This window comes from Camelina sativa, chromosome 14 (assembly GCF_000633955.1).
Source record: "Camelina sativa cultivar DH55 chromosome 14, Cs, whole genome shotgun sequence".
Classification (NCBI taxonomy): domain Eukaryota; kingdom Viridiplantae; phylum Streptophyta; class Magnoliopsida; order Brassicales; family Brassicaceae; genus Camelina; species Camelina sativa.
In genome coordinates this window covers 4,310,222-4,326,901 of record NC_025698.1, presented here as the reverse complement: position 1 = coordinate 4,326,901, position 16,680 = coordinate 4,310,222, and the positions used below count along the sequence as shown (strand labels likewise).

The following is a 16,680-nucleotide window of genomic DNA, read 5'->3' as shown; positions in this document are numbered from 1 at the left end:
GATGCTATCTTGTGCTGGAGAAGCCGATGTAGTCTTTACTAGCACAGCATCTGAGACACCATTGTTCTTGAAGGAGCAAGTAGAGACTCTCCCTCCTGTTAGAGATGCGAGGCTCTTTGTTGATATCTCTGTTCCTAGAAACGTTGGGTCTTGTGTCGCTGAAATAGATGGTGCACGGGTTTACAACGTGGATGACCTCAAGGAAGTTGTTGCTGCGAATAAAGAAGACAGGGTGAGGAAAGCAATGGAAGCTCAGGCTATAATTACAGAGGAATCAAAACACTTTGAAGCGTGGAGAGATTCGCTTGAGACGGTTCCAACAATCAAGAAATTAAGGGGATACACAGAGAGAATTATAGCCGCAGAGGTTGAGAAATTCTTGCCGAAAATGGGCGTTGAGATGAACAAGAAAACGAGGAAAGCAGTAGACGATCTCATCCGAGGTATAGTGAACAAGCTCCTACACGGTCCTATGCAACATTTGAGATGCGATGGGAGTGATAGCAGAACGCTGAGTGAGACACTGGAGAACATGCAGGCCCTGAACAGGATGTATGGACTTGATGCAGAGATACTCGAGGAGAAGATTAGAGCCAAGGTGGAAAAAAAGTAGAGAGAGAGAGAGAGAGAGAGAGAGAGAGAGAGAGAGGGGAGCCTTTGCTGCATCCATTTTTTAGGTTCGTAGAGGTTAAGAATCGGCACCTTTGTAATATACAAACTTGAGTAGAGAGAGTAAGAAGCTATCTTCTGGGGAAGAAGCTATCTTCTGGTTCATGTCGTTGATGAGAAGCATACTATAATTGTTTCATTAATTGCGTTCTTTTGTTAAAACCTTATATACACAATTTATTTCCTAACATTTGCTTTCAAAACAGTGATATCCATTATTGGAGAAGCAAGCAAAATTTGATGATATATTATAATAATTTTCCTTTAAACCATACAACTATATAATACTAAGTTACTAACTCTTGATATGATGCTGTTTGGTTGAGAAAAAGAAAGTAATGTTGGACCCAATAGGTAGATAAACGACTTCACGTAAGATTTTGGTTGTCTCCATTTTTTTTGCACTGATTAACTCTATGTAAGTGGATAGATGCTAATCCGTCTTTCAACCAAACCATTCCATTCCATCGTAAAAGTTTTACAACAAAATTGCAATGTTGTTGTTTAGGCAGATATCTTTAGGGATTTTTGGTAACAAAAATTTGGGAAATTTTGCATGAATTTTTAGAGCGAATCGCTTTTGGAAATAAAAGTTTCTAGATTAGTAATGTGTGAGACATTTCTAAGTAAAAAATTTCGACATGTATTCGACGACAATTATCTTCGGTTATATTAAAGACGGAAATGTAAACTTTCAAAGCTAAACGAGTAAAGAAAGACTAACGAGTAAGACCATACAGTTCAAGGCAATATATTAACATTCTTTCTTGGAGTGTACGATGTCTTTTGTCTCTTTCCGTTATTTTCTTCTACGTGATTCGATCCGTCTTTGGCTCTAAGATCCAATGTTGAAAAATTGAAATAAAATAAAATCAATATTTTGGTAATCCAAACAAAATAAGGCACAAAATTATGTTCTTGTATATATATTTATTTTTGTATAGCCGTTAATTTCTTGATTATTAGAATGCACATGCATTCAACTTGTTACGAGGTACTCATGATCATATGGTTTCTTCAAATGCATATAATTTGGACAAACCAGTCATCGTGATTACAAGGTCTAATTTAATTTAGGTATGAAAGAGTATAATTGTTGTTTGTATCAGTTCAAATAAATTTTGGGGAGTTAATTCTTTAAAATAATACTTAGAAACTAAAACCAAAAACTAATACTTGGACATTAATGATATATTAATGGGTTAAAACCGGTCGTTGTTATTCATTAGTAAGACCAAGGGAAGAATGAGTCAGATCAAAACGTTTGACTTGTATTTTGCATGAAAGTTTACGTACTGTGTGTGTGTGGTGGACCTGGTGGTCTTGATTATTTCCCACTATATAAAGAAAAGAGAGAGAGCCCATCATTTTGCCTATCAATATCGATCATCACTTTACGATAACCTTGAGATCAAAGAAGACACCTTAAGATATTATTATTTTCCTGCCAATACTACTTTTTAATAGGTTTGATATTGGCAATAATCTTTCTAGTATCTTTTTGTTTTAAAAAATTAATTAGTAATGTTCTCGTTCGTGTACTTGTCTGCCTATATCATGTTTACACTAATGAGAACAATATAATGTGTAGAGAAATGGATGCAAGATTTTTGTACCCCTTGGAGAGCTGTAAAATCATTCACTTGGTAAGTGACAATAATTAGGCTGAGTAATTATATACTCTTAATATTACTTTGGTGATACGTACGTATTATTGATATTTCTTCTTTATTTTATTAAAGCTGAGACATGGACAAGCGGTGCACAATGTAGAAGCCGAGAAAGATAGAAATGCGTTGTTGTCTCCTCGTCTTTTTGATGCTCCCCTTACCGATCATGGTCACCAACAGGTAAACCCGAAATCCAAACTTTTATAACCTTAACCACGTGGATCAAACTCGCCTCAGGAGATCTCCTTATTCGTGCATTGCGATAACTTATAATCGTTTTACTGCTTCTCTTCAAGGTTGAGAATCTCCGTGAACGAGTTGTTTCAAGTGGGCTACTAAAGAGGGTTGAGCTAGTTGTAACTTCACCGTTGTTTAGGTACCATATATTTGCATACATGCATTAAATTTGAAGACTAAAAAAGTTGGTTATATTTGCATTTTTTCCTGTCTAATAGTGGCTTGGACTGATTAGTTATTCCGTTTATGTATATAGAACTATGCAAACCGCTATTGGAGTTTTTGGAAATGAATCCGAACAACCGAGTATGACAAGTAGCCCTCCCATTTTGGCACTTGAGGTTGCTAGAGACCGTAATGTATGTTTGATATGTATACATGGGAAAATGTCTCATATATTCATCATGGATCAACCAAATTCATGCATGCTAACGAAATATTGATACGTATATGTGCTCGCAGGGAGTCCGTCCTCCAGACATGAGAAGGAACGTTAGCGAGTATCAAACTCTTTTCCCCACCATTGATTTCTCTCAGGCAAATTAAAGAGCTTTCACTCTTCCTTTCATAAACAAATACGATCATATTAATTCTTGGAAAACTATAATATACACAGTGGCGGACTCAAAGGAAAAATTTACCCAGGTCAATTATTATTTTTAAGCTAGTTAAATATATTAAATAGAAAAAGAGATAATTGGTGTAGTGTGGAAGGATCAAACTTAGATCTGGGGTGTCATCAAACTACCAACTTTGGTGCTGGAACTTCAGCATTTTACATGCAAAAAACTTTATATATTTCAACATTTTACCCCGGTCAATTGACCGTCCTAATTTTTACGTGGGTCCGCCATTAAATATACATAAAGATTTTTCAACATATGCATGTAAGGATACACATGGCGATTTCACTAATATTTTTGGAACATATTATAGATTGAAAGCGAAGAGGACAACCTATGGAGACCGGATGTTAGAGAGTCCGAAGAAGAGATTTTAGCGAGAGGGTTGGAGTTCATGAAGTGGTAACCTTTTTGAATCTTAATTAACTTCGTGGAGTATAAATAATAAGCATATATATATATATATATATATATTTCTAGAGAATTGATGAATTTTCTATATAAAGGTTATGGAAGAGACCAGAGAAGGAGGTCGCAGTTGTTAGCCATGGAATAGTTTTGCAGCATATGCTGTATGTTTTCGCAAACGATTGTGACGAGTCAATTAGAAATGAGCTTTGCAAGAGGTTATTATACAAATGGTTTCTCTTTTGCAGTATATAGTTCAACTTGTTCATTCGTTGTATAACAGAAGAAATATGTTGCTTTACAGGTTTGCTAATTGCGAAATTCGTACTGTCGTGATTGTAGACAAAGGGTTAGTGTGTGATCTTCATCTACTTATAATTATTATGATTATCCATTTCGTATTGTTATATATATATAATATATACTTTTATTTTTCAGCCTGAGTACACTTACGGAGACTTGATTTCACCGAGGAAGGAAGTTTCAAAGAACGACGGAGTCTTTATCGAAGAAATTTCGTAGTACCTATTGATTTTATTGTTTTATTCTTTAAAGCTCAAAGAGCCTTCTTCTATATATATATGCGTGAACCACTTAGCTCCTATCTACTTTTCTTCTTATGCAATTTTTTAAGAAATCATACTAAATAAATAAATGTAATAAAATAGAAATACTGTTGTTGAGAAAAAAAATTATAGTCACAGTCGTGTTGTTTTTGAGAGACTTTTAAATCGCTATCTACCAACCACGTGATCTTGCATAAAATTTGACAACTAAACCGACCTACTTTGTTTCCAAATAAAGGCAATGTAAAATTGATATACAGTATAGGGGATACTAATTTAAATTTAAAACAAAAGAGGAATCCCTGAATCATGCATGCGCCGTATACAAAAGATAGACATTTCATATCTACATGTACAACCTAGAAAAAACAAACAATTAACTCTTTTTTTTGTAACCAAATCTTTGCTTCAAGCTTATATACCCTATATAATAACTGTATGACGGAATAAGGTGAAATACATATAGGTACTTCTTTTATTTTAGCTTAAACTTTTTTTTACTTTTGGGTACGTCAGGTCTTTAGAAGATAATTATCTTATCCTCAACGTTCCTTTTGTTCTAAAATAAAGAAAATTAGAAAAAATAGGTAAACCCATTAATACGGCATGATCGTTTCTTAACGTAAGACTTTCTTTGTTAGACGACTTTTTTTTTTTTATCTTTCTTTAATCCTCTCTTAAGAATTGTTGACGTAAGCCGTACATTATCTGCCATTTCAAAATTTTGATTTTTTTTCCTTTGGAAATTTTTTAAAAACTTCGATATTACTTCCAAGTTGTTTCTGGGTGACTTCCATGAATTGCTGTTATACATCATCAATTATATATATGATGATACGAACATGATGAAAGGACGAAAAGAAGAACCACAATTGGTTTTGTAAATATAGTATATATCTGTATAGGTAGTTGCTTAACAAAATAAATAAATAATAATTGTAGGCAGTTTTAATTTAATTAAGGAGGTCACTACACGTCCAGACATGGATTTATGTGGAGCTAAAACGCTGCGGCTCTCCTCGCCTAATCTCAAAATCCTTCATTTGGTTAGTCTTCCATTTATTTATAACTCCAATATCGTATGGAAAATTCTCGCAATTGGTTTTCTTTAAGTTTAGCTTATTTTTCGAGACCTTTCAAAAACAAAAATTATTTATACATTTTAACTACGCTCTGATTGTCTGAAGAGCTTTATATTTTCTGATTAGTTGTTACAACAAAAATACGTTAAAAGTAAAAGATATAGGTAGGTATTAATTGTTTCAAACGCACTTTTGGGTTTGAGTTTACATTTACGTAAAAGGTAATAGGGTCATGTTAATTCTAATTTGTGTTGGACCGGCTTTGAATAAAGGTGAGGCATGCACAAGGCATCCACAATGTAGAATTAGAAGAGCACAGAGAGAAACCTGAATCAGAAAAGCTTTTTGATGCCCATCTCTCTCCAAAGGGTTTGCAACAGGTGAGAGAATGACATCATTATCAAAATATGCTTAGGGTTTGATATAGTTCATTGAGATGCACTACAGTACTCTTGTATATATGATATTTTTTTGAGAATTTTGCAGGTTTCTGAAAGGCGCAAGAAAATCCATGAATCAGGGTTACTAAACACTATCGAGTTGGTGATTACCTCACCGCTGTGCCGGTACTACTACTAGACCTACCAATTTATTATTTTGTGTGGATTTTTTGATAGAATTACCTACTTTAGAAAATTAGATTTGAGGTTAAATAGTTGATAAACCGTAAATATCAATGAAAAAAATTGTTAAAGACCTAATTAGGTTAGACATATAACTAACGTTCATATATTCAACGACAATGCATTATTTAATATATTCTATAATTCAAATTAAATCTTGATGGTTCTTTTCTTTGCTGGAATATGGTTCCCATATATCTATCAAATAAGTCATTGATCATTGTTTATAATTTTTTTTGTTATTATGTATAAAGTGAGACTGTACACCATCTCCATGGTGATTAATGAGAGGTTGGGAGTCTTGAAAATAATCATAAATAAGATTTAAGACACCTCAGTTTTTTTTGTGTCTTCATAAAGACATTAACATCCTTTCTTTTAGACATTCTTATTAAATAACAATAAAATTAATTATAAAAAAAGTTTATAATGATGCTCTAATTGTTATACATTTGAATAGTAACACTGTTCCGTTTATTTCAGAGCAATGGAAACGTCAATAGGAATATTTAGGGGACAAGAAGATATCAATATATCCGACGACTTTTCAAAAGCTAACAACCTCCCTCCAATTCTAGCACTTGAGAATATTAGAGAACGCATGGTATATTCATTACTTTAAAAGAAGATATTGTAAATTTTATTTAGGATACAGTTGAAAGTTGTAATCTAATTCATTCTCTGAATTGTTTAATGCAGGGACTCTATCCGTGTGACCGTAGAGCAAGTATAAGTACTCGCCGCACTTGCTTTCCTGACATTGACTTTACAATGGTAGTTAATCTCACCATTCCTTTATAAGCTCAAATTGATCTTCTTCCATTTATGAAATTTTCTTAAATTATTTTTACAATATGGATATATAGATAGAGAGTGACGAAGATGCTCTATGGCAAGACAAGGAAAGGGAAAAACTAGAAGATGTTGCTACTAGAGGTCTTCACTTTTATACATGGTGACCAGGAACTTTCTTCTTTTGCACCTTTCACATTTTTTCATTCTATTTATTAAATGGTGGTCCTATATCTTCAGAAATATCTCTAAGTTAGAAATATGTCCCTTTTACGTATATATTATGCTTAAAAATATATGTAGGTCATTAGAGAGACCAGAAAAAGAAATAGCAATTGTAAGCCACGGGATTTTTTTGCAACAAACACTTCGTGCGCTGCATGAAAAGCTTGGCATACCTATTGAAGACAGTCACCTAACAAGGTGATTATGCTACTCTCGACTCTAATCACTCTTCTGCTCTTTAATCATCATGTAAGCTAATTTTCAATTTAGATACTCGACTTCACCGATCCATTTTTGCTAATGAGTAACGAAAATCATCCGTTCAAAGATATTGTTCATAAAAAAATGATTTCAATTAATGATCTATTGGTTTGTGCAGGTTTGCCAATTGTGAACTCCGGACAATTGGGATAGAGAAGAGGTAACTAAAGTTAGCTTAGGAAATCAAAGGAGATTTTACAAGTACACTGTTGTTGTTACTGTTCTGATAATGTTCACACGTTTACATGGAAGCGGATATATTAACGACTTGTAATTGTAGAAATTACGTTAATTAGTACTCTACCTTTAACTTCTATTTCACACGCTTGAATAGAAAAGGCATTCATAACTGTGTTTTCTTTTCCAAGCCACACATACACATGGCTGCGTTCAGTGAAGATCGAAGCTAATATCCCGTTACCCAAGCTACCACTAAAATCCACTATTGCATTGGTACGTTTTACATATAGATTTCCAATGTAAACCACAACTGGAGATGAATGAAATTGAGCATCTACACCGATAGTTGCTCACAAGATATCAATATATTAAAAAATAAAAAAATAAAAAAAAGCAGAAAAGAGAATGAGAATCTATTATGGTTTGAGCAATCTGAGAATTCACCTGAGCAACTCACATGATACTTGGCTTTATATTATTGGTCAAATTCTTATTTTATAATTTATTTATTTGTTCAATAAATTATTTTTTACAAAAACATTAAAATAATATTTATAAGGTATCATATGAGCACTGACAGTTAATGATGGTTATATTATATCCTAGTTAAATCTTTTTTTTTTTTTATTAAATGTAAAATGTCTCCATAAACTTCATTGAGATATAGAACAGTTGAATAAAGTCGATAAATATTAATTTTCCTCCAAAGATAGATAAAACCAGCAAAACATCGGGATAAGATTTTTGTTACTATAATTAGTATTTTTTCCAACCTTTTTATTTTATTTTTATAAAGTGAAGGATAGTTTCCCGCTTAAAGAGGGGCGATGAATACAACATGTTTGTTTGCAACAAACTTCAATTTCTCCGGGGGACACTCTTCAGTTACACAATACTATGATATTAAAAATCTCAATTTAGTAGTTACTCTCCCTTAATATTTATTTCTATTAGATAATCAAAAATCTCCGTAAATAGATAAAATCATAATTACTAAAAATTCTCATATATTCATGAATCTCTCTATAAAAGATTCTTCCAATATTCTCTGACGTCTCCCCTTCACCAAATTACCCTAGCTAGCGCCCGCCACACTCACTCGCCGCAAACAATGGCTGCGATTGATCAATCACGCAAACCAGATATCATCGCCGATGATGACGACGAAGACGAATCTCCGGTGGAGGAGGTTCGTCTCACTGTCTCGAACCACGACGATCCTTCTTTACCCGTGTGGACGTTTCGGATGTGGTTTCTAGGGCTTCTCTCTTGTGTTCTCCTCTCTTTTCTCAACACTTTCTTTGGGTACAGGACTCAGCCTCTTATGATCACTATGATCTCTGTTCAAGTGGTTACGTTGCCTCTAGGGAAGCTTATGGCTCGGGTTTTGCCTGAGACTAAGTATAAGATTGGGTCTTGGGAGTTTTCTTTGAATCCGGGTCCGTTTAACGTCAAGGAACATGTGTTGATCTCTATGTTTGCTAATGCTGGTGCTGGGTTTGGATCTGGTACTGCTTATGCTGTTGGAATTGTTGATATCATCGTGGCATTTTACAAAAGGAAGATTAGTTTCTTGGCTAGTTGGATTCTTGTTATCACTACTCAGGTCTCTTTCACTTCCTATGTTTTCTCACATTCTCTTCTTTTATAAAGTTCTTTGTGATTAATTAGTTTATAAATTGTCTGTTGTTGTTGATTCAGATTCTTGGGTATGGTTGGGCTGGTATCATGAGAAAGTTGGTGGTTGATCCTGCACAGATGTGGTGGCCAACGAGTGTTCTTCAGGTCTCTCTGTTTCGGTATGTTGGTTTGATAGTGCATAACACTTGTTTATGATGTTCCTTTTATAAATATGTGCTTGACACTGTCTTTTAATTTGATCTTTATCTAGTGCTCTTCATGAGAAGGACAATGCGAGAATGTCTAGAGGGAAGTTCTTTGTGATTGCGTTTGTTTGTAGCTTTGCGTGGTACATATTCCCTGCCTACTTGTTCTTGACCTTATCATCAATATCTTGGGTTTGTTGGGCATTCCCTAAGTCTATAACAGCTCAGCAGTTAGGCTCAGGGATGTCAGGGCTTGGTATTGGTGCATTTGCTCTTGATTGGTCTGTCATAGCTTCTTACCTTGGAAGCCCTCTTGTGACTCCTTTCTTCGCAATCGTCAATGTCTTCGTTGGTTACATTCTGGTCATGTATATGGTTATCCCAATATCATACTACGGCATGAATATGTATGAAGCAAACAAGTTTCCGATTTTCTCATCTGATCTGTTTGATAAGCAAGGGCAGCTTTACAACATCTCCACCATTGTCAACGATAAGTTTGAACTGGACATGGGGAATTATCAACAAGAAGGTCGGGTTTATCTCAGCACGTTCTTCGCTATCAGTTACGGGATTGGTTTTGCAGCAATCGTTTCCACACTGACTCATGTTGCGCTCTTCAATGGAAAGTAAGCTTGGCATATATATATCAATAATAAGCTTATGGACTATTAACTTGTGGCTGATGAATATTACTTACTAATCTTTGTTTTTGACTTAGGGGAATTTGGCAACAAGTACGAGCTTCAACCAAGTCTAAAGTGGACATACACACAAGGCTGATGAAGAAGTACAAAGACATACCAGGCTGGTGGTTTTATGGCCTGCTCGCTATCTCAATAGTACTATCACTTGTTCTCTGCATATTCATGAAAGAGCAGATCCAAATGCCTTGGTGGGGACTCCTTCTAGCATCTTTCATGGCTGTAACCTTTACTGTACCAGTCAGCATTATCACTGCTACAACTAATCAGGTACCACAAACTATATTGAATCCTTGAAACATGAGTTGGATCTTTTCTGTTTTCTCACTATGTAACTCATGTTGTGACAGACTCCAGGTCTGAACATTATCACAGAGTATCTCATGGGTGTGTTGTTACCAGGGAGACCAATAGCTAACGTCTGTTTCAAAACTTATGGGTACATAAGTATGTCACAAGCAATATCATTCCTCAACGACTTCAAGCTAGGCCATTACATGAAGATACCGCCAAGATCGATGTTCTTAGTCCAGCTCATAGGAACGGTGATAGCAGGAACAGTGAATATATCAGTGGCATGGTACTTGCTTACATCAGTAGAAAACATCTGCCAGAAAGAGTTGCTACCTCCAAACAGTCCATGGACATGTCCAAGCGACAGAGTTTTCTTTGACGCATCAGTGATTTGGGGATTAGTAGGACCCAAGAGAATCTTTGGTCGGCTAGGAAACTACCCTGCACTAAACTGGTTCTTCCTAGGCGGTCTAATAGGACCAGTCTTGGTATGGCTTCTCCAAAAAGCCTTCCCGACAAGAACGTGGATATCGCAGATCAATCTGCCGGTTCTTTTAGGAGCAACAGCTGCAATGCCGCCAGCGACAAGCGTGAACTTCAACTGCTGGATCATTGTAGGTGTGATATTCAACTACTTTGTGTTCAAGTACTACAAAGGGTGGTGGCAGAGGTATAACTACGTGCTATCGGCAGCATTGGACGCGGGTTTGGCGTTCATGGGAGTGCTGTTGTACTTTAGTTTGACGATGAATGGTATATCGATCGATCACTGGTGGGGTGCTAAAGGTGAGAACTGTCCTCTTGCTGCTTGTCCTACTGCTCCTGGGATTCAAGTTGAAGGTTGTCCTGTTTTCTAAGGGTTTTTTTTTTGTTAGTATTTTTGGGTTTTCAGATTTTTTTTGGAGATACATACTTGTACCATTTGTTTTTAGACTTGAATCTGTTGATTTTTTTTCGGTTGGATTTTTAAGAAATAGTACAGATTAACAAAAACAGACTCTCTGATTACTAGTTAGGGTGTTCAAAATTTGATTGATTTATCTGTTCTACTAATAATATCTACAATTAGTGTATAAATATATAAAACCTTAAATAATTTGAGATTAAAAGTGTCTGTCTACTTAAATGCATATGTACTCTAGAAGAAGGGAATTGGAATCTGCCGCGTGGACTACAAATGAGATTATAGGAGCGTGGCGGGGGACGAAGACATTAAAGTGTCAAAGGAAAAAGAAAAAAAAAAATGTCATATTAATTAATTTGGTTCAACCATATTCATCTCATTAATTTTACTTATTTTTATTCATTAATAGTATTTAAGTTATTTAAACAATTTGAGTCTCTCTCTCTCTCTCTTTTTCTTATAATAATATCATCGGCTCAAAAGAAAAAATCCCGAGAAAACCTTGAGGTTAAAAAGATCCGTGATTGATTTCGTGACCTTTCCCATCTGTGAAATTTAAACTTCTTTTTTTTTTTTGTGAAAAATTGAAGATGGAGACTGCGACTGGAGAAGAAATCACCATCGTATGCAACCACTGGTACGTCTCCTTGATTTCTCTTTCTGGGTTTTTTTTTGACTTGATTCTGATTTGATCGGAGTTTTGGTTGCTTTTCGTGGTTTCTCCTTGTTGCTTATCGTTCGATGATGACTGACTTATGTAATTCGATATTCTGGGACTCGAGGTTATATATAAAAAAAAAATTTGGAATTGATCGGTGATTGCAAGTTTTGTTACATTGAAGATACTAACTTTGTGAGCTGTGTGATTCAGTTTGGTTTCAAAATTTCTAGATTTACATGTAGAATCAGCTTGGTTTGTGTCGGTGATTAGAATTATAACAAGGGTTTGTGATGATGGTTGGATTATGCAATTATGTTTCTAATTATTATATACAACCCCTTTTGCATAATGGTTTATTTATTTATTTGTTTGTTTGTTCACCTACTAAAAGGTTGATTCATGATAAAATTAATCGTTTATGCATCAGCTTCCTTGTGTGTCTACACAAGAGTTTGATTGTATTCTGTCTATCCTTATGCTTTTTACTTTTTCACTGTCTCTCTGATGGTCTGCTTAGTTTTCTACTAGAGGACTATGTGTGCTTTGTCTAGTTATTGTAGCCTCTGAGTCTGCTGAGACTCTGTATTTTCAATAGCCGGATCATTTTGTATGTTCAGTTGTAGCATCTACTTGGATGGTTGATCCCTTGAGAGTGTTCCGTAATAAAGCTTAGCGTACTGAATGTTTTATTTTTTTTCAGTGACAGAGACATCCCTGCACCAAATATTGATCTGCATCGTGTACATTGTGCCCGGAATTTAGAAAAATGTAAGATTTGTGGTGATATGGTTCCCAAAAAGCATGCTGAGGAACACTTCTTGAACGCACATGCTCCGGTACGCTAATTTTTCTATTTCGCAATTCGCACCTGTCTTCCGTTGGATTATTTTCCACAACTATCTTCTTTGATTTGAAAAACTTCTCTTTGTCAGCTCCAATAAAAAAAGATATACTTTTACACCCAGATTGGTTGTTTCATATAGTGGTTCTGCTCTCAAATATTTTGTAAATGCCCCTTCAACGGGTTTTGAGCGTGTTACATTTAACAAATTAGATCACTTATGCATTGATTCGACTCATGAACTTAGTCTGTAACACAAACAGCTAGTCTTTATCAACGCTTATTCCTGAACTGTCTTGTCATTGCATACTATTCTTTAACACAAGGTTGTGACTGTTTCAATTACTAGGTCAAAATTATTGAATATTACAAGTAGGAATTTCTTATGTTTCTGTTTTAGTCTCAGCACTTTTGTATGGCTGCTAGATGACCAAAATGACATACTTTTTTGCTTACGGTATTCCTTTTGTGGTGTATTGAGAAGATAGCATGCTCGATGTGCAAAGAGACCATAGAACGTGAGGTTTTTGACAGTCATAAAGGAGAGATTTGCCCCAAGAGGATTGTAACCTGTGAGTTCTGTGAGTTTCCATTGCCTGCAGTTGACCTCGCTGAACATCAGGTATTTACTCACACATATTTTTGCCTTTTCTCTCCAACCAAAAGGTTTTCTGATCCCCTCGATTTTTTCGAATACTAGGAAGTTTGTGGCAACCGAACAGAACTCTGTTATCAATGCAACAGCTATGTTAGATTGAGAGAAAGATATAACCATGAAACCAAATGCCCTGGTACTGTGCTAAACAATGTGGAATCATCCAGGTATATATTCATTCTTATCTGCATTGTTTTATTTTTGAAACTCTGCTTCAGAGCTTAATTTTGGCTAAACTCATGTCGTGGAATGGTTAATACAGAAGGATCCCGAGAGCAGCGGAAGGAGATGGAAACGGTAGGAGACGAAGAGATGGGAACGGTGTTTCACACAAAAGGCTTTTCTTCACGATAGCAATAACGGGGATAGCTGTCATAATAGGATCGATGTTCTTCCAGAAAAAGCCGGAGTAGAGAGAGAGAGAGAGAGGCATAGGTTGTGTGTAATTCTGTAAATTTGCCTCAAATCCTTCAGACAGATTCCAAGAAAGGGTTTTCATTAATGCTTACCAAGACAAAGATTTGTTTGAGCTGCTCACCATGATACTTTGCTTTTTTTTTTATACTATTTTGGTTTCAATAATAAAAGAGATTTCAGATTCAGTTGGAGTTAAACCGAACTTAAATTTATTCACATTCGATTTTATTGGTAAGATTCACAGTTACGAGTAAAACTTTTTTAAAAGCACAATGCCTTAGAAGATACTTGAGAGAAAGAAAGACAAACGCAGTCGCACCCAAACCAAAGCAAAGAAGTCTCTCTCTAGATTCCTTTACACGTGCGTGTGAGCACCAGGCTTCGGTGGTGATCGCGTGGGAAGAGTACTGTGATCAGAAGGTCAATTAAATCCAATGTGTACTCCACCAGGATTTAGTGGTATTGTTGTAACATTTTAGGATCTAATCCACAGAGATCAAACAGTTACACTATGAAATTATGTAGATTAAATATAGCTAAGACAATGGAAAAGTTTGTGAATCAAGTAACTATCTAAAAACGGAAAGTAAACAAACTGTTTTAATTCAAAAAGAAAATATTGGGCACAGAGAATCTATGGGGATATAATTCTCGGACTAAGGTGGAAGATGGAAATGCATTAAACACCGTTATAGAACTCAAATCACGGATGTAATACTAACCTACTGTCGCAACGTTAGTTATCTATGCAAGGAATTGACTAAATTCTAAATCGTCGTTTGAATCTAGCAATCCTAGCAAGCAATAAGTTCAAGTTTGATTTTTGTTCACAAGGTGCCTCAACTTCAACTTTCGTTGGCTAAGGATCACCTTGCTCACCTATGTTCTTTTCAAGCAATTCAACAACACTTTTGATGCCTAAATGAATTAAACCTAAAATCAGAAACTAGGTAGCTAATCTAGTTTAAGCATTAAGAACAACAATAGATGAAGAACAAAATAGATCAACCCCAAATCTAACAACCTAAGTTTAGAAAATCATAATTCCCCTTGAAACCCAAAACCCAATAGATAAACTACTCAGACATTGAGAAATAGAAACAACAGATCAATGATGAAGAAAGCATATTTGAATTGCAAAAGAATAGAAAATAGGGTTTAGAAATCTTCTCCAAAGTGTCAAGAAGGATTAGAGATCTTCTCCCTTAGCTCTCAATACATAATAGTCTTAGAAAATAAAGCTTATGTCTCTGGAGGCCGAGCCTCAAACTTAAATATCAAAATAAAATCCTAAAAGTCGGTTTAAAACAAAAAAGGAAAACTTGAGTCGGGTGCGGGACTGGTCGATCCTGAATGCGGATTAGTCGATCCTGGATGTCTTTCTCTGTTTGCTCCATCTACTTGCTAGTCCGATCAGTCTACACCAAATTGGCTTCAGATGCTTCTTTTCATCCCAAAACACTAAGTTTCTTTCCAAAGCAGCATACACCGTGTATAGACTTACAAAAGACTAAAAAGATTGTAAAAGCACACTTGACTCGTTAAAAAAGACTCAAAACTAATGTAAAAATTATGGTTTAAAAACTATAAAATACCGACACATCGTACTGATGAAGAGACTCGCTGATCGGCTCCGGCATCGTTTCACTAACCATGAAACTGCTTCAAACGCCGGCCACCACTGTAAGTAGTTTCACGTTAATTCTTCTCTTCTTCTGGGTTTCTTCACCCTCTGGTTTAACTGCACGATTCGATGAACTTCGCTCACTTGAGAATGGTTCTAAAACGAAATTGTGACAGTAAAGTTCGTATTTTTAGCCCGGATGAGAAAAATAAACTTCCAAATTTGTTGTTTACATCTCTTGTTTTGAGCATTTTACTTTGTTTCTTATGATACTGTTAACTGTTGTTCTTTCCTTGTTTCATCAAATTGGGTTTGTTTATTTATTGGGTCTACTACGTATAATAAAAATCCAGAAAGGAAGGGACTTTAAACTATCACAGAGTTACAGTTTATTGATTAGTAGTATATTTGCTTGATGATCGGAGGTAAAACGTCTTTGCAGTTTTGTTTTTAAAGACCATTTCTACAGATCCTATATCTATGGCCGCTTCAAAAGTCTTGTTTTACACAAACATTTATGTTCTTTGATTATATCTTTGATCATATTAGTCTATTTAGTTTCTCTACAAGCAAAACTGTTGATTTTTTTTGTTTCTTACACTCAAAAAAAGGGACAGATCAAGGTACAAGTGGCCCTAGTCATAGAAAGGATCACATGATGCCCTCTCAAGGTGTCAAGCTGCATATCCATGACAGATATGTGAGGCAACTTTCTCAGTGTATAATGTCTCCTTTTATGTGTCTTTCCTTAAATGTGTTTTGACTGAAGACAGAAATGTTGCAGGTTGTGATGGACAATGGAATTCTCCAAGTTACACTGTCAAACCCAGGTGGAATCATCACCGGCATAAAGTATAACGGTCTTGACAATGTGCTCGAAGTTCGTAATAAGGAGACTAACAGAGGGTATGAGTCATGTTTATAACTCGATATTAACTTTTACTGTTTTCAGTGATTCTTTCTCTTCTTCAGTTTTTATGAGAAGCCAAGTTAATTGAAATTAACCGATTTTATAGGTACTGGGACCTGCACTGGAATGAACCTGGAGGCAAGGGAATATTTGATGTGTATGTCCTCTCTATGCATTTACCTTAACAGTCGATAGGATCCTTATTCTATTGGTCTTCATCATGCTATTGGTCGTCACATCTGCTAGTGGCATTTTTCAGTATTGGTAGAGTTAAGTTGATGTATGACTCAAAACTAGTTTTTCTCTGCCTAAATGAACTTGTCCGTTGTTACTTCTGCATCACAATCCTCTCTTGTAATTCTGTTCTCTTTTTTCCTAATCTGATGGTATATATGCAGCATCAGTGGAGTGAGTTTCAGGGTCATAGTCGAGACTGAAGAACAGGTTGAGATCTCATTTCTAAGAACATGGGATCCATCCCTTGAGGGCAAGTACATTCCCCTGAATA

General features: G+C 35.5%; 6 protein-coding genes across 10 annotated transcripts in view; all 6 read left to right on the top strand.

Annotated features, from left to right (window-relative positions):
• LOC104743206 (glutamyl-tRNA reductase 2, chloroplastic-like) overlaps positions 1-857 on the top strand; it is a 4,024-nt gene extending 3,167 nt beyond the window's left edge. Inside the window, exon 4 of the mRNA XM_010464314.2 lies at positions 8-857. Within this exon, the coding sequence (XP_010462616.1) occupies positions 8-613 (606 nt within the window). The 3' untranslated portion in view covers positions 614-857. The remainder of the gene's footprint in view (positions 1-7) is intronic.
• On the top strand, positions 2,265-4,129 carry LOC104739600 (phosphoglycerate mutase-like protein 1). Its single transcript, XM_019235431.1, has 9 exons — positions 2,265-2,315; positions 2,412-2,519; positions 2,636-2,715; positions 2,833-2,935; positions 3,039-3,113; positions 3,513-3,601; positions 3,706-3,825; positions 3,912-3,960; positions 4,046-4,129. Exons 1-9 carry the CDS (start codon positions 2,265-2,267, stop codon positions 4,127-4,129), a joined length of 759 nt encoding a protein of 252 aa, XP_019090976.1.
• Positions 4,917-7,520, top strand: LOC104739598 (phosphoglycerate mutase-like protein). Of its 2 annotated transcripts, none has more exons than XM_010460013.1 (8): positions 4,917-5,219; positions 5,528-5,635; positions 5,742-5,821; positions 6,362-6,482; positions 6,578-6,652; positions 6,745-6,833; positions 6,974-7,144; positions 7,275-7,520. In XM_010460013.1, exons 1-7 carry the CDS (start codon positions 5,157-5,159, stop codon positions 7,095-7,097), a joined length of 660 nt encoding a protein of 219 aa, XP_010458315.1. In that variant the 5' UTR covers positions 4,917-5,156; the 3' UTR covers positions 7,098-7,144; positions 7,275-7,520. The 2 variants fall into 2 exon arrangements, with proteins under 2 accessions (XP_010458315.1, XP_019091602.1); XM_019236057.1 differs by having other exon boundaries at positions 4,918-5,219; positions 6,974-7,093.
• Positions 7,542-11,134, top strand: LOC104739599 (oligopeptide transporter 2-like). The gene is made up of 6 exons (XM_010460014.1): positions 7,542-7,609; positions 8,416-8,942; positions 9,038-9,135; positions 9,228-9,791; positions 9,884-10,136; positions 10,217-11,134. Exons 2-6 carry the CDS (start codon positions 8,448-8,450, stop codon positions 11,015-11,017), a joined length of 2,211 nt encoding a protein of 736 aa, XP_010458316.1. The 5' UTR covers positions 7,542-7,609; positions 8,416-8,447; the 3' UTR covers positions 11,018-11,134.
• On the top strand, positions 11,513-13,823 carry LOC104739597 (XIAP-associated factor 1). 2 transcript variants are annotated; one of them, XM_010460010.2, is made up of 5 exons: positions 11,513-11,701; positions 12,426-12,561; positions 13,051-13,188; positions 13,267-13,388; positions 13,487-13,823. In XM_010460010.2, the coding sequence occupies exons 1-5, from the start codon at positions 11,655-11,657 to the stop codon at positions 13,632-13,634; spliced, it is 591 nt and encodes a 196-aa protein (XP_010458312.1). In that variant the 5' UTR covers positions 11,513-11,654; the 3' UTR covers positions 13,635-13,823. The 2 variants fall into 2 exon arrangements, with proteins under 2 accessions (XP_010458312.1, XP_010458311.1); XM_010460009.1 differs by having other exon boundaries at positions 11,515-11,701; positions 13,484-13,823.
• Positions 15,194-16,680, top strand: part of LOC104739593 (probable rhamnogalacturonate lyase B) — a 5,349-nt gene continuing 3,862 nt past the window's right edge. Inside the window, exons 1-5 of one of the 3 annotated variants that reach the window (XM_010460006.2) lie at positions 15,194-15,321; positions 15,874-15,962; positions 16,047-16,168; positions 16,279-16,329; positions 16,571-16,616. In XM_010460006.2, the coding sequence (XP_010458308.1) occupies positions 15,249-15,321; positions 15,874-15,962; positions 16,047-16,168; positions 16,279-16,329; positions 16,571-16,616 (381 nt within the window). In that variant the 5' untranslated portion in view covers positions 15,194-15,248. The remainder of the gene's footprint in view (positions 15,322-15,873; positions 15,963-16,046; positions 16,169-16,278; positions 16,330-16,570; positions 16,617-16,680) is intronic. The other 2 variants (XM_010460005.2, XM_010460003.2) reach the window with 2 other exon arrangements.